At 40.5% G+C, this 14667-nt stretch overlaps 1 protein-coding gene across 3 annotated transcripts in view; it reads right to left on the bottom strand.

Moving 5' to 3' along the window:
* Nucleotides 1–3178: 3178 nt before the first annotated feature.
* The window catches only part of BTBD1 (BTB domain containing 1), a 58126-nt gene continuing 46637 nt past the window's right edge, over nt 3179–14667 (bottom strand). Inside the window, exons 6-8 of one of the 3 annotated variants that reach the window (XM_028851258.2) lie at nt 8900–8987; nt 5432–5578; nt 3179–4955 (exon numbers count right to left, since the gene is read on the bottom strand). In XM_028851258.2, the coding sequence (XP_028707091.1) occupies nt 4797–4955; nt 5432–5578; nt 8900–8987 (394 nt within the window). In that variant the 3' untranslated portion in view covers nt 3179–4796. Of the gene's footprint in view, nt 4956–5431; nt 5579–6635; nt 6916–7417; nt 8988–14667 lie in introns of those variants that run through there. The other 2 variants (XM_077940145.1, XR_013395883.1) reach the window with 2 other exon arrangements.

The raw sequence follows: 14667 nt of genomic DNA, 5'->3' as shown, positions 1-14667 counted from the left end.
CTCAGGCTGGTCTCGAACTCCTGAGCTCAGGCAATCCACCTGCTTTGGCCTCCCAAAGTGCTAGGATTACAGGTGTGAGCTAGCGCCTGGCTTATAGTTACATTACTTTAAATGCCTGGATTAACCAGCTAAGAAGTTTTTTTTTGTTTTTTGTTTTTTAATTAAAATTTCTTTTTTTGGCCCCAGTGCTACTACCAAAGCAGTCAGGAAGTTGAAGGTAAGGCAGACAACTGGATTGATTTAGGTATATATAAGTGTGTTGAAGGTTATTGATGAAATTGTTAAAGTGATTAAAGACCAAAGGTGGAGAGGGGTTGAGGGAGACCAAAAATAGAGTCTAACTGGGTAGAGAAGGAAGAAGAAAAGAACAGAGAGGACAAGGGGCTGCAGTCTTCAGGTTCAGTAACGGGTGTAACTGGAATGTGAGAGCTGGAAGAAACACCAAATGTTGTGGCCAAAGAGTGGGCTGTCTGAATTTACTATTTCAGATGTAGAGCAGTTCCACATCATGATAGGGTATACGGTGTGGCCATGATAAGGAATGGTGAAGTTTGCTTGAGGTAAAGAAGAAACTGGAAACCTAGGTGTGGCTGGGTTGTCCACATGGCCACTGAGGCCATGCAGTATAAAGGCTTGAGCAGAAGAAAGTGAGCCAGGTGTTAAACCAAAACCATATTTCCCTTCTTTGAAATCAGTTAAGAATTGAGGCACAAAAGCAGAACCAGCATTATATAGCAGTCATTTGTAGAATCTGCTTTGGGTGAAGTCACGTCAGCCTCAATTAGAGATTTGGCAGTTGTCATGGAAATAAAGGGGGCATCTGTGAAGGTGAGTTATGATGGCATCTGGCTAGATGGGTGAAGAGAGCGAAGAGGTGCCTTGCAGCGAACCATTCAGCCTTTCCCACACGTGAGTCAGGAGTAGGCGGTATGAGGACTTCATCGCACCAGCAAGGAGAAGAAAAGCCATCCACCCCATGTCCACCTGACTTGTTGCTCCTGCCCACATCCCTGCCTCTTGAAGGGAGAGAGAGGCAGAGTGGGAAGACATACTGCCTAACGGTGAGGGAAAACACAGAGACTGATTCAAATGGCAGGAAACCCCTTGTAAATGTTTGTGGTGGTTCATTTTATTGAGACAGGATCTTGCCATGCTGCTCAGGCTGGTCTCATGCTCTTGGATTCAAGCAACGCTCCTGCCTCAGCTTCCTCAGTAGCTGCATAACTACAGGACTCACTTTATCGTGTTTTAAATAGAGTTCCACTTAAAAACTCGCAATGGAGAAACAGGAAAAGGGATTTTTAAAAGCATATAAACTAGGTGTATGTGAATAAATACACCGTGCAGCTCTGGGGCTGGCTGTTGGGGCTGGGACTGCAAAGGTACCATCCTTCTTGTGAAGGATGTGTTTTTTCTAATTGGGGGACAATTCCAGGTCTTGAATCTGGATGACTAGAACAGCAAGTAGTACTAAAGTGGTTTGAAGAAGCACTAAAAAGTGGGACGTTTTAAACACATTGCATGTAACATATCTCATTGAAGACCTTGCTCTCTTTAATGTCTTACAAGTTTATTCCCATGTTAAAAATAATTTTAAAAGGCCAGGCACAGTGACTCACACCTGTAATCCCAGCACTTTGGGAGGCCGAGGCAGGCGGATCACGAAGTCAGGAGATCGAGACCATCCTGGCTAACATGGTGAAACCCCGTCTCTACTAAAAATACAAAAAACTAGCCGGGCATGGTGGCGGGCACCTGTAGTCCCAGCTACTCAGGAGGCTGGGGCAGGAGAATGGCGTAAACCCCGGAGGCGGAGCTTGCAGTGAGCCGAGATTGCGCCACTGCACTCCAGCCTGGGCGACAGAGCGAGACTCCATCTCCAAAAAATAATAATAATAATTAAAAAAAAAAAAAAACTATAGGTACTACTGTCAACACTCTGATAATGCAAGGAATCTCAATTTGTTGGGTAGATACTGGAATATCACACTTTCTTAAAACAGAAAGTATATTTTATAGTAGATAGTCAAATATCTTTTTGGGTCTCACTGCAAAGTTTGAGAATGGTGACATGTTATTTTTGAACCCTGCAAAACATTTTCTCAACTCTGTAAATGGGTTTAAATTCCACCTCCCACCACTTGATAAACTTTTTTTTTCCTGCCCCGACAGGGTCTTGCTTTATCACCCAGGCTGGAGCGCAGTGGTGCTATCATAATTCACTGTAATCTTGGACCCCTGGGCTCAACCAATCCTCCCCTCAACCTCCCAAGCAGCTACAACTATAGGCACGTGCCACCACAACCCAGCTAATTTTATTTTTCAGAGACAGGGTCTATGTTGCCCAGGCTGGTCTTGAACTCGTGGCCTCAAGTGATCCTTCCGTCTCAGCCTCTCAAAGTGCTGGGATTACAGGTGTGAGCCACCATGCCCAGCCTAGCTGACCTTTTAATTTGCCCGTGAAATGGGTACTTACCTCATACTGATGCTGTGAGAAACAAATAAGAATGTAGTCAAGTACTTATTGCAGAGCCTAGTACATAGTAGTCACTTGGGTAGTTATTATTAATAAACAGCTGTAAGATGATAGTCACACTCTAACAGTAAGATTATTTATTGGATTCTCCCACATTCATCCTCCACCTCCTGAGATTAGAACAGGGGAGAAAAACCTGAGACCACAAGAAGTGATCAAGAAACAAAAGGCAGCGGCAGTTATCGCTGCAGTTCCTATGAACTGCTTTAAGTCAGCAGTGAGGTATTTGTATTTTGTATTGCATTACTCCCATAAAGTTAAACTCAATTAACTAGAACCTCTGTTCCAAAATGGTGTTTATAGCCAGGCGTGGTGGCTCACGCCCGTAATCCCAGCACTCTGAGAGGCCAAGGCAGCTGAGGTCAGTTCGAGACCAGCCTGGCCAACATAGTGAAGCTCCGTCCCTACTAAAAATACAAAAGTTAGCTGGGCATGGTGGTGGGCGCCTATAATCCCAGCTACTCTGGAGGCTGAGGCCGCAGAATTGCTTGAATCCAGGAGGTGGAAGATGCAGTGAGCTGAGATCACACCACTGCCCTCCAGCCTTGGCAACAGAGCGAGAATCCATCTCAAAAAACAAACAAAAAATCAAAATGCTGTTTATATTCACTTTTAGAAGAAAAAGCAAATGACAAAAAAGGGTTACATATATATATTTATTTTTAAAAATTCCAGGGGATGTCCCAAAGTTAGTAAACAGTTCTGTTTCTTGTCCTTTCTATGGCTGATGCAGTTTCAATTGTTCAGTTCAACAGAAAGGTCATTTGAAAGGTCTCCACCGTCAAGAAACACTTACTCATCTCTGGCATATCATATTTTTTAAGGCAGAAGTATTTTGTATAATGGTTACTACAGAGTGTTTACTGGTTAATTTTTAGTTAACCAGAACCACACATCCCATAGATATTCCATTTAACTGAGGTTTATATCCATAAGAGCATTACCACAGAAAAATTTCCCTTTAGCAATTTCAGGAGACCTCAGCCACCAATATACCTACCTTCTTGACAATATAAAGTGAAAGATTGCTTTGGATGAAAAATTTTTATATATTATTTAGAAAAAATTAAATTGATACTTAAAAGAATTTTGATTTTTAATCACCTTCCACAACGATTTGATATACCTTAAACTCCACTTACATTTTTTATAAGAGAATCACTTTCAAGGGAAAAAATGAATCTTACTATATTTTAAAAATCTGCTTTATAAAAAAGCATATATATGTCAATCTGCCAGATATACTTCCTATCCCCAACACAGCTGTAACAGTGACTAATAGGGTCATGACCATGAAGCAAATTTTACTTCCTAGATAGAAATGTGTAGGTGGCAGAAAGTGTATTTTTCAGCAGGAGTGATTCTGTTGGATCTCTTTACAATATCAGAGCAGTTGTTAGAAATGTTAGTATTTTATTCGGTTTCTTGCTGTGCAGGATTTTCACAATGTTGAAGTGATGTCTGTTCACCCAGTCGTCATCACCGTCATCGTCTCAGTCTTGGGAACCATCAGCAGTGTCCCCCACACAGAGAGACAGGTATAGTGGTGCAGTTTAGTGACAGAGAATCCAGTCTTAGATCCTGTTTATATCACATTTTTGTGAATTTACACAAAATTCCATTTATAGCTTTAAAACTGTACTACATAACACATTACTACTACAAAATATCCTTCTCTGTAAATGCACTGAAAATTTTCTTGGGCATTTTATTAGGCCTTTTTTAAGCATTATTACAAATGCTAACAACTAGATAGTTCAAACCCCCAAATATAAAGTCAGCTTCTTAATTTTCTGAAATTTAGTTAATACGAATTCTGTAGGAATACTGACCCATGTCTTTTCATCCAACCTTCAAAACAGTTAATTAAGCCTAGTTGCCCATCTCAATTAACCTTCAAAATAGTTAAAAACAAACCCAAACTAGCTATATATAACAAGAATCTTTCAATTTCCAAACTATTGAAAGACCCTAAGTCAGCCAATCTATGAAATTATACAAGATGAAGCTGAAAAGGCTGTGCTTTTTTTTTTTAACCATTAAACCCAGTTCTTTTCTCCTAAAGTTGTAAGAAAATGGAAAATCTGTTTTTAAATCATGCAAAGATTTAAATAAACATTTTTCTATCTCCTCTAAGAAACTGTTTCTTATCTTACGATTATAAATATTCATAACACTCAAACTACTTTTTTGTGGCCATTTATGTTTTTGACACTAGATTGTATGGTACTATTTTGCCAAGATGTAGTATAATGCTAAATTATGTATAAAATATGATTTCTGGAATTTGTCCATCTTCTATTGAAGTGCCATTATTATTGCCTGGGGAACTAAAAAAGAAAAAAACAGTCTTGCTTGCAGCAGGTGTCTCATGCACTACTTTCTTCAATCCTTTTGTGCCATAGTGGGAATCTGGACCCTAAATGAGAACAAAAGGTTCCTTAGTAATTTTCATTTAATAAGCACTCAATTTAATGTGGTGTTTTAATTAATGTTCTATTACATTACACTATCACTCCTATATACAATTTTATGATATCATTTAGAAAAAAATGAAGTTTTTACCAAAAAACTAATTAATGAATAAAAATACTGAATGTAGAGCCCAGCTATTAGAGAATAGTGAAAAGATTTTTTAAAAATTACTTTTATTTTCTGCCAAACATTCAACTGCTTACTGAAACAAAGGGCTACTTCTTAGGAAGACCTATTTCCTTTAGAACAGAGCTGTGGGGAGAAGCACTTCTTTTCAGAAGGCAGTGGAATATTTTAAGTACCAGCTTCTTTTCCCCGCTCTTTATAAATGGCTCAGCTGTCAGTGACTCCCAGCTTCTAAAACACACTTTCTGCAACATTCAAGAGGAAACCATCTGGAACATCGTGCATGATTCTTACTTTGAGTGTTGCACATGCTGTGTAGCACACATTGGGCAGGATCTCTATGGGTTCTTTGAACATGACCCTGAACGTGTTAGCCGTCCCATCACAACTAAAGCCGGTATCGTTCTGTCCCAGCGTTTGTTTTTTCTCATATTCAATGATCTGTAATTTTTAAGAGACAAGTTACATTTAAGTTAAACCAAATGAAGCAAACTACAGAATAATATGAAGCCCTTAGGCATCTCTGTGTGTGTGTGTGTGTGTGTGTGTGTGTGTGTGTGTTTTAAACAGACTCTCACTCTGTTGCCCGGTCTGGAGTGCAGTGGTGGGATCTCAGCTCACTGAAACCTCCACTTCCCAGGTTGAAGCAATTTTCGTGCCTCAGCCTCCTGAGTAGCTGGGATTACAGGTGTGCACCACCACACCTGGCTAATTTTTTTGTATTTTTAGTAGAGACAGGGTTTCACCACGTTGGCCAGTCTGGTCTCCAACTCCTGGTCTCAAGTGATCTGCCCACCTCAGCCTCCCAAAGTGCTGGAATTACAGTCTTGAGCCACTGCACCCAGCCCTAATTTTTCATTTTTTTGTGTGTGGCGATGGGATCATGTTCTGTTGCCCAGACGGTTTCTATTATTTTACTCATAGTATTTATACTTCATCTTTTTTTCTTAAATTATATTTTATGTTCTAGGGTACATATGCACAACGTGCAGGTTTGTCATGTGCCATGTTGGTGTGCTGCACCCATTAACTCGTCATTTACATTAGGTATATCTCCTAATGCTATCCCTCCCCCCTCACCCCACAACAGGCCCTGGGGTGTGATGTTCCCCCTCCTGTGTCCAAGTGTTCTCATTGTTCAATTCCCACCTATGAGTGAGAACATGCGGTGTTTGGTTTTCTGTTCTTGCGATAGTTTGCTGAGAATGATGGTTTCCAGCTGCATCCATGTCCCTACAAAGGACATGAACTCATCATTTTTTATGCTGCATGGTATTCCATGGTGTATATGTGCCTCTTAATCCAGTCTGTCATTGATGGACATCTGGGTTGGTTCCAAGTCTTTGCTATTGTGAATAGTGCCACAATAAACATATGTGTGCATGTGTCTTTATAGCAGCATGATTTATACCCAGTAATGGGATGGCTGGTACACTTCATCATTTTAATGTACCTATAATCCTGATGCCCTCCCTCAGTTTGTACACAAGGAGTCTGGTGTCTTCTTTTTTTTTTTTTTTTTTTAAGACGGAGTCTCACTCTGTAGCCCAGGCTGGAAGGCAGTGGCGTGATCTTGGCTCACTGCAATGTCTGCCTCCCAGGTCCCGGTTCAAGCAATTCTCCTGTCTGAGCCTCCCAAGTAGCTGGGATTACAGGCATGCACCACCATGCCCAGCTAATTTTTTTGTATTTTTAGGAGAGACGGGGTTTCAACATGTTGGCCAGGCTGGTCTCAAACTCCTGACCTCGTGATCCACTCTCCTTGGCCTCCCAAAGTGCTGGGATTACAGGTGTGAGCCACCGCACCAGGCCGAGTCTGGTGACTTCTGTAATACATAATGTAAGAGTGAGGTTCCACAATCAGCGGCTGACAGTGGGGAACTTGCGCCTTCCTGGACCTGCCGATTATCCAGCTTGCTTAAGTGGGTTCATGGGGTCTACTGAATAGGATCTTAACAATATATTTAAAAAGTATATAAAGTACAATGGGGAGTGATTGTGAAAATCTTTTATATCCTTCAGAGGTTTGCTAACGTCTTTCTGTACTTAAAAAACATGGAAACAAAATTTTCTAACCTATTAAAAAATCTTTCAAATAATTTCAGTGAGTTTAAAATTTATTAAAATATTAATATAACTTTTTGGCTGGGCACAGTGGCTCACACCTGTAATCCCAGCACTTTGGGAAGCCTAGGTGGGCAGACACCTGAGGTCAGGGGTTCGAGACCAGCCTTGCCAACATGGTGAAACCCCATCTCTACTAAAACTACAAAAATCAGCTGGGTATGGTGGCGCGTGATTGTAATTCCAGCTACTTGGGAGGCTGAGGCACAGTAATCACTTGAACTTGGGAGGCAGAGGTTGCAGTGTGCAGAGATCGTGCCATTGCACTCCAGCCTGGGTGATAGAGAGACTCTGTTTAAAAAAAAAATAGCTTTCTAATTGGTTTATAAGTACAACAAACTGACACGAATGATGTAAATTTAGCAGCTGAATTTCACAATAAACCTTAGTGTACAGCATTGGAAAATAAGTAGAATGATTCTGTTGGCAGAGCCAATAACGCAATTCTTCCTTTTAGAGGATGGTATCTTCTTTCTGAGGTAGTATGGTATCTTTTTTGACTGTCATCAAGCCAGATGTTTGAACTGTTGTATCACAAAATATAAAACCAGTATTTTGAAAACTAACAATGCATTTTGATCATAAAGTTAACCAAAGTTTTTATTATTAAAGATAATATATTAATAACATTTTAGAGATGGTGGGTTCTTCTGTTGATAAACAAAAATGTGAAACATTTGTCTACTTTCTCATATTTTTCATGTTTCAATTTATACATAAAATATACATACAGTATTGCATATATATAAGTTTGTAAGTAAAAATACAATATGGATGTGTTTTCAAAAATAAATTTACTAATTTTACTAATCGGGGTATGCAGTCAAAAGTGTAAAGAACACCTTATTTATTAATAAGGAAAGGAAGGAGACAAGTATTTTAACTTTCCTCCAGAAAGGGGAGTAGTGCCCTATCTGAAAGAACTGAGGTGGAGAAAGCCTAAAGAATGAAGCAGGGGCCTAATGCCTGTAATCCCAATGCCTTGGGAGGCCAAGGCAGGAAGATCACTTGAGCCCTGGAGTTCAAGACCACCCTGGGCAATACGGCGAGACAAACAAACAAAAAAAAACAAAGAAAAATTAGTTGGGCGAGGTGGCACATGCCTGTGGTCCTAGCTACTTGGGAGGCTGAGGTGGGAGGATTTCTTGAGCCTGGGTGATTGAGGCTACAGTGAGCTGTGATCGCACCACTGCTCTTCAGCCTGGGCGACAAAGTGAGACCCTGTCTCAAAAAAAAGTAACCAAGAATAAAGCAGGGTCTGCTCAGCCCCTCGGGAAGTCACAGGATGCTCATACCAGTTACAAGAAATTTAGTTTCAGTCCTAGAGTTGAAAGGGCCATGAAAAAGGCAGGAGGGTGTTTTAAGACTGCAGAGCAGGAAGTACTAATAGAAGGGATTCCTGGACAAAGAAGAGCTCCTTATATGCTAATGCTTTTGTGAAGGACCCCAATTTTCTGCAAGCAGACTTTTTAGATCAATTTTAAAACAGAACTCTCTATGCTTACAATGCTACTGAGAGGCCTTCTGATTCCTTTGACAATTATACTGAAATTTGGATTCTGTCAAAACAATATCTTATTGTAAAGTTACCTATTTGTTTTATTTTAAGATGATATATGGTGGAGGAGGAAACTGTACCTGTATATTCACTTGATAATCTGTAGGGCCATGAATAGATCCATATAAGCCAAATCCAACTATAGAGATCCTTCTATTAACTGTGAACCTGAGAGAAAGAAGCCAAAAATAAAATAACATAATTAATCCCATGTGTTCATATTCTGAAGGGTTATAAATTTTTTTAAGTGTAACTTGGAGGAAAACAAATTAGATATCCTTGGAAATGTCATCTGTTTGCTTACCAAAAAGCTTTCTAGAGTAGATTTGAACTTAACAGGAACCTAAAAATTGGTTTTGTAAAAGAATTTAACCTAAATATCCACTTTTGTTGTAATGACAATGTTAGTGCTATATGAGTCCAAATATTTGTACATCTTTTTCATGAACGCAGACATGTCAGCCATTAGGACTGAAGCCCAGCATCTCAAACTATAACAATTATCAATTCAATAAATACTTACTAAGGGCCTATCATATTTAGGTACTAGGCCTGGCATTGCAGAAGTAATGGTCAACAAGACAGTTTCTACCTGCATTGTGCTTACAGTCTAATGGAGGACACTGATAATACAAGAAACGAATAAATAAATAATTACAAATTGTAACAAGAGCTGTGAAGGGAGCAGGCTACTCTAATAGAATACTGGTGGCAAAAGGCTGGGACAGGACTCGAATGCAGTTTACTAACTAGAAAAATTAGTAAGTCCAGTTTGGTCATAATAGTTAAGAAATACTGACCCATCTTACTCCATTTTGTGAATGTATAAAAACTGATATTAAATACATATGGAACTGAGGCCCGGTGCGGTGGCTCACACTGCAATCCTGGCACTTTGGGAGACTGAGGCAGGTGGATCACCTGAGGTTCAGCAGTTTGAGACCAGCCTGGCCAACATGGCAAAACTCCGTCTCCACTAAAAATATAACAATTAGCCAGGCATGGTAGCAGGCACCTGTAATCCCAGCTACTTGAAAGGCTGAAGCAGGAGAATCGTTTGAACCTGGGAGATGGAAGTTGCAGGCGACCCTGCACTCCATCCTGGGCGACACAGAGAGACTCCTTCTCAAACAATAAGAAGAAGAATAAGAAGAAGAAGAAGAAGAGGAGGAAGAAGAAGAGGAGGAAGAAGAAGAGGAGGAAGAAGAAGAGGAGGAAGAAGAAGAGGAGGAAGAAGAAGAGGAGGAAGAAGAAGAGGAGGAAGAAGAGGAGGAAGAAGAAGAGGAAGAAGAAGAAGAGGAAGAAGAAGAAGAGGAAGAGGAAGAAGAGGAAGAAGAAGAGGAAGAGGAAGAAGAGGAAGAGGAAGAAGAGGAAGAAGAGGAGGAAGAAGAGGAGGAGGAAGAAGAGGAGGAGGAAGATGAGGAGGAAGAGGAAGAGGAAGAGGAAGAAGAAGGAGAAGAAGAAAAGAAGAAGAAGAAGAAGAAGAAGGAACTAAAAGCCTGTAAAATCTGACATAATTATAATGTCTTACAGTACAAAATAACATTGAGTAATTCCAAACATTTTCAGCAACAACCTCAATTATTAGTAATACTACTAGCACATCAATACCACTTCATGAGTACTTCCTAGTGTGCCAGGCACTGAACTTCAGTTCTTTACAGAATTATTTCCTTTAGTCATCATAACAGCCCTATAAGCTAGATAACAGTACTATTTTAAACATCTGGTACAGTAAGATCACCTTAAACACTTACAAACATGTAATTTTTTAAAAAGAGATGGAGTCTTGCTCTATTGCTGAGGCTGGAGTACAGTGGTACAATCATGGCTCACCACAGGCTTGAACTCCTGGGCTCAAGTGATCCCTCCACCTCAGCCTCCCAAGTAGCTGGGCTGCAGACGCACACCACCATTCCTGGCTAGTTAAATTTTTTTTTTTTTTTACAGATGGAGTCTCATTAAGTTGCCCAGGCTGGTCTAGAACTGGTCTCAGATGATCCTCCCAACTCATTGTCCTGAGTTGCTGGGATTATACGCATGAGCTACCCACTCCTGGCTCTAATATATGTTATTTATAATTTCTATTATAAAAAAGCAGGCCAGGCACAGTGCCTCATGCCTGTAATCCCAGCACTTTGGGAGGTCGAGGCAGGTGGATCACCTGAGATCAAGAGTTCGAGACCAGCGCGGCCAACATGGTGCAGCCTCGTCTCTACTAAAAATACAAAATTAGCCAGGCATGGTGGCACACGCCTGTAGTCCCAGCTATTCGGGAGGCTGAGGCAGGAGAATTGCTTAGAACCTGGGAGGCGGAGGTTGCAGTGAACCGAGATGGTGCCAGCCTGGGTGACAAAGCAAGACTCTGTCTCAAAAAAAAAAAAAAAATAGGCCAGGCACAGTGGCTCATGCCTGTAATCCCAGAACTTTGGGAGGCTAATGGGGATGGATCATGAGGTCAGGGAATGGAGACCATTCTGGCCAACATGGTGAAACCCTGTCTCTACTAAAAATAGAAAAATTAACTGAGTGTGGTGGTGTGTGCCGTAGTGCCAGCTACTCAAGAGGCCGAAGCAGGAGAATCGCTTGAACCTGGAGGCAGGGGCTGCAGTGAGCCAAGATCGCACCACTGCACTCCAGCCTGGGCAACAGAGAGAGACTCACTCTCCCTGTCGTGGGGCAGGGGGAGCGGGGAGGGATAGCATTAGGAGATATGCCTAATGTAAATGACAAGTTAATGGGTGCAGCACACCAACATGGCCCATGTATACATATGTAACAAACCTGCACGTTGTGCACATGTACCCTAGAACTTAAAGTATTACAAATAAATAATAAACAATAATATATCCCGCTTAAAAAAACAGAAAATGCAGCTAAATAAGAGGAAAATTTAAAAGTATCCATAAATCCAGAGATAGCCCTTGCAAACCCTTTACATTTTTTAATCCTTTATATTTTTCAGTTACACATTTCTATGAACATATATATAATTTTAAAAATCATATCAGAATATATATATTTGTAACCTCTTTTTCATGTAAAATGATAAAAAAAAAATTACCAATTCACTATATTTAACTAATGCCTTGTTGGATAATCTAGGTTATTTGCAGTTTTTATTATATAATAATGGCACGATGAACAATCTTACAGCTAAATCATTTTATGAAGCCTTAATTATTTTCCTTGGAATAAATTCCTAGAAGTAGAATTGCTGATGAAAATAAAAGGCACATTCTTTTAAAAAATTTTTATTTTTATTTCTTTATTTACACAGGGTCTTGCTCTGTCACTCAAATTGGAGAGCAGTGGTCCATGGCTCACTGCAGCTTCAACCTCTTGGGCTCAGGCGACCCTCCTGCCTCAGCCTCCTGAATATCTGGGACCACAGGTGCATGCCACTACATACAGCTAACTTTTTAAAAATTATTATTTGTAGAGGCAGGATCTCACTATGTTGCCAAGGCTGATCTTGAACTCCTGAGCTCAAGTGATCCTCCTGCCTTGGCCTCCCAAAGTGTTTTGATTACAGGTGTGAGCCACCACACCCAGTCAAAAGACAGAGTCTTAAGGCTTTAGGTAAACATTGTCAAGTTGCTTTCTGGAAAGATAACATTTTATACTCCATAAGGTATAAGGATCATTTTACTCTCAGTCTTATCAACCAGGAGTATTTTTCATTTCCTTTTGCCTTTGAGAAACTGATAGTGACAAATTCCATTTATATTTTGATTATTATTGTTACTATTTGACACAGGATCTCACTTTGTCACCCAGTCTGGAGTGCAATGGCACAATCTCCACTCATTGCAGCCTCAACATCCCAGGTTCAAGCAATCACATACTACCATGCTCAGCTAATTTTTATATTTTTTTGTAGAGATGGGGTTTCGCCATGTTGCCCAGGCTGGTCTGGAACTCCTGAGGTCAACAGATCCTCCCGCCTCAGCCTCCCAAGGTGCGTCGATTACAGGTGTGAGTCACCACGCCCAGCCTATTTATTTGATTATTAATGAGATAAAACATTTGCTCATATGCTTACTACCCACTGGATTTTCTGTCTAATGAAATACTGAACTCATGTTTTTTTCTCATTTTTCTCTACAGATGAGTTTGTCTTTTTAATGTAGATTCAAAAGATCATGTTATATATAGATGATATTTATGCTTTGTTGGTAATATCCACTATACGTTTCCCATTTGTCACGTATCTTTTAACTTTATGGTGATTTTGTACTTAAACTTTTTGAATTATCTGTTTTCAAAATTATGATATATGCCAAGTTTAGAGAGGTCTACCACATCCTCATAGTACATAAACATTTACCTCTTCCAGCACTTTCATGGTTTTAGTTTTAATATTAAAATTTTAATTTACATGAATACGGGTATATGGGATCAGTAAGGATCTAACTTAATTTTCCCAGTGATTAATCCTTCTCTCACCTTTATCATATTCTTTTTTGTTTTTGAGACAGGGTCTTGCTCTGTTGCCTGGGCTGGAGTGCAGTGGTGAGATCACAGCTCACTGCAGCCTCAATCTCCCAGGCTTAAGCGATCCTCCTTCCTCAGCCTCTTAAGTAGCTGCGATTACAGGTGCATGCACCACACCTAATTTTTTTTTTTTTTTTTTTTTTGAGACGGAGTCTCGCTCTGCCGCCCAGGCTGGAGTGCAGTGGCCGGATCTCAGCTCACTGCAAGCTCCGCCTCCCGGGTTCACGCCATTCTCCTGCCTCAGCCTCCGGAGTAGCTGGGACTACAGGCGCCCGCCACCGCGCCCGGCTAGTTTTTTGTATTTTTTAGTAGAGACGGGGTTTCACGGTGTTAGCCAGGATGGTCTCGATCTCCTGACCTCGTGATCCGCCCATCTCGGCCTCCCAAAGTGCTGGGATTACAGGCTTGAGCCACCGCGCCCGGCCATCACACCTAATTTTTAAATTTTTTTGTAGAGATGGAGTTTCACCATGTTGCGCAGGCTGCTCTCAAACTCCTGGGCTCAAGTGAGCCGCCCACTTCAGCCTCCCAAAGTGCTGGGATTACAGGTGTGAGCCAGTACACCTGGCCATATCATTTTCTAAATGTTCGTTTATGTTAAGTTAGCTTCTGACATCTATACTCTGCTCCATACAACACTAATTTCCTATAGCTTTACAATACTTTGTCTTGTCATCTGTATTACTCTTATTAAAAGAGAAACATGTACTCTTCCAAATTAACTGCTAAGAATTTTGCCAGCCGGGTGCAGTTGCTCACACCTGTAATCCCAGTACTTGGAGAGGCTGGGGCAGGCAGATCACCTGAGATCAGGAGTTCATGACCAGCCTGACCAACATGGTGAAACCTTGTCTCTATTAAAAATACAAAAATTAGACAGGCATGGTGGCAGGCGCCTATAATCCCAGCTACTCGGGAGGCTGAGGCAGGGAGAATCATTTGAACTCAGGAGGCGGAGGTTGCAGTGAGCCCAGATCTCACCATTGCACTCCAGCCTGGGCAACAAAACAAGACTCCGTCACAGAAAAAAAAAAAAAAAAAAAAAAAGAATTTTGCCAAGCTACTCTCCACTATCTAAAATAGTATGTGACTTCTGAAAGAAATTCTCTAACATACATAGATTAACTTGGAAGACACTGTCCTTATTAAAGTATGATTCTACTCAAACTTTTCCAGTTCTTCATAAAGCTAATGTACTTTATATTTCTTACTGGGTTTAATCCTACTATTTAATATTATGTTACTGTTATGAATGGGATTATTCACAATACTATAGTAACATTCTATATATATAGTGATATATAAAATTACTGTAATACAGTAACATACTGTAATAGTAACACACTCAAAA

Source organism: Macaca mulatta, chromosome 7, assembly GCF_049350105.2.
Source record: "Macaca mulatta isolate MMU2019108-1 chromosome 7, T2T-MMU8v2.0, whole genome shotgun sequence".
NCBI lineage: Eukaryota > Metazoa > Chordata > Mammalia > Primates > Cercopithecidae > Macaca > Macaca mulatta.
This window is presented reverse-complemented; position numbering and strand designations above follow the sequence as displayed.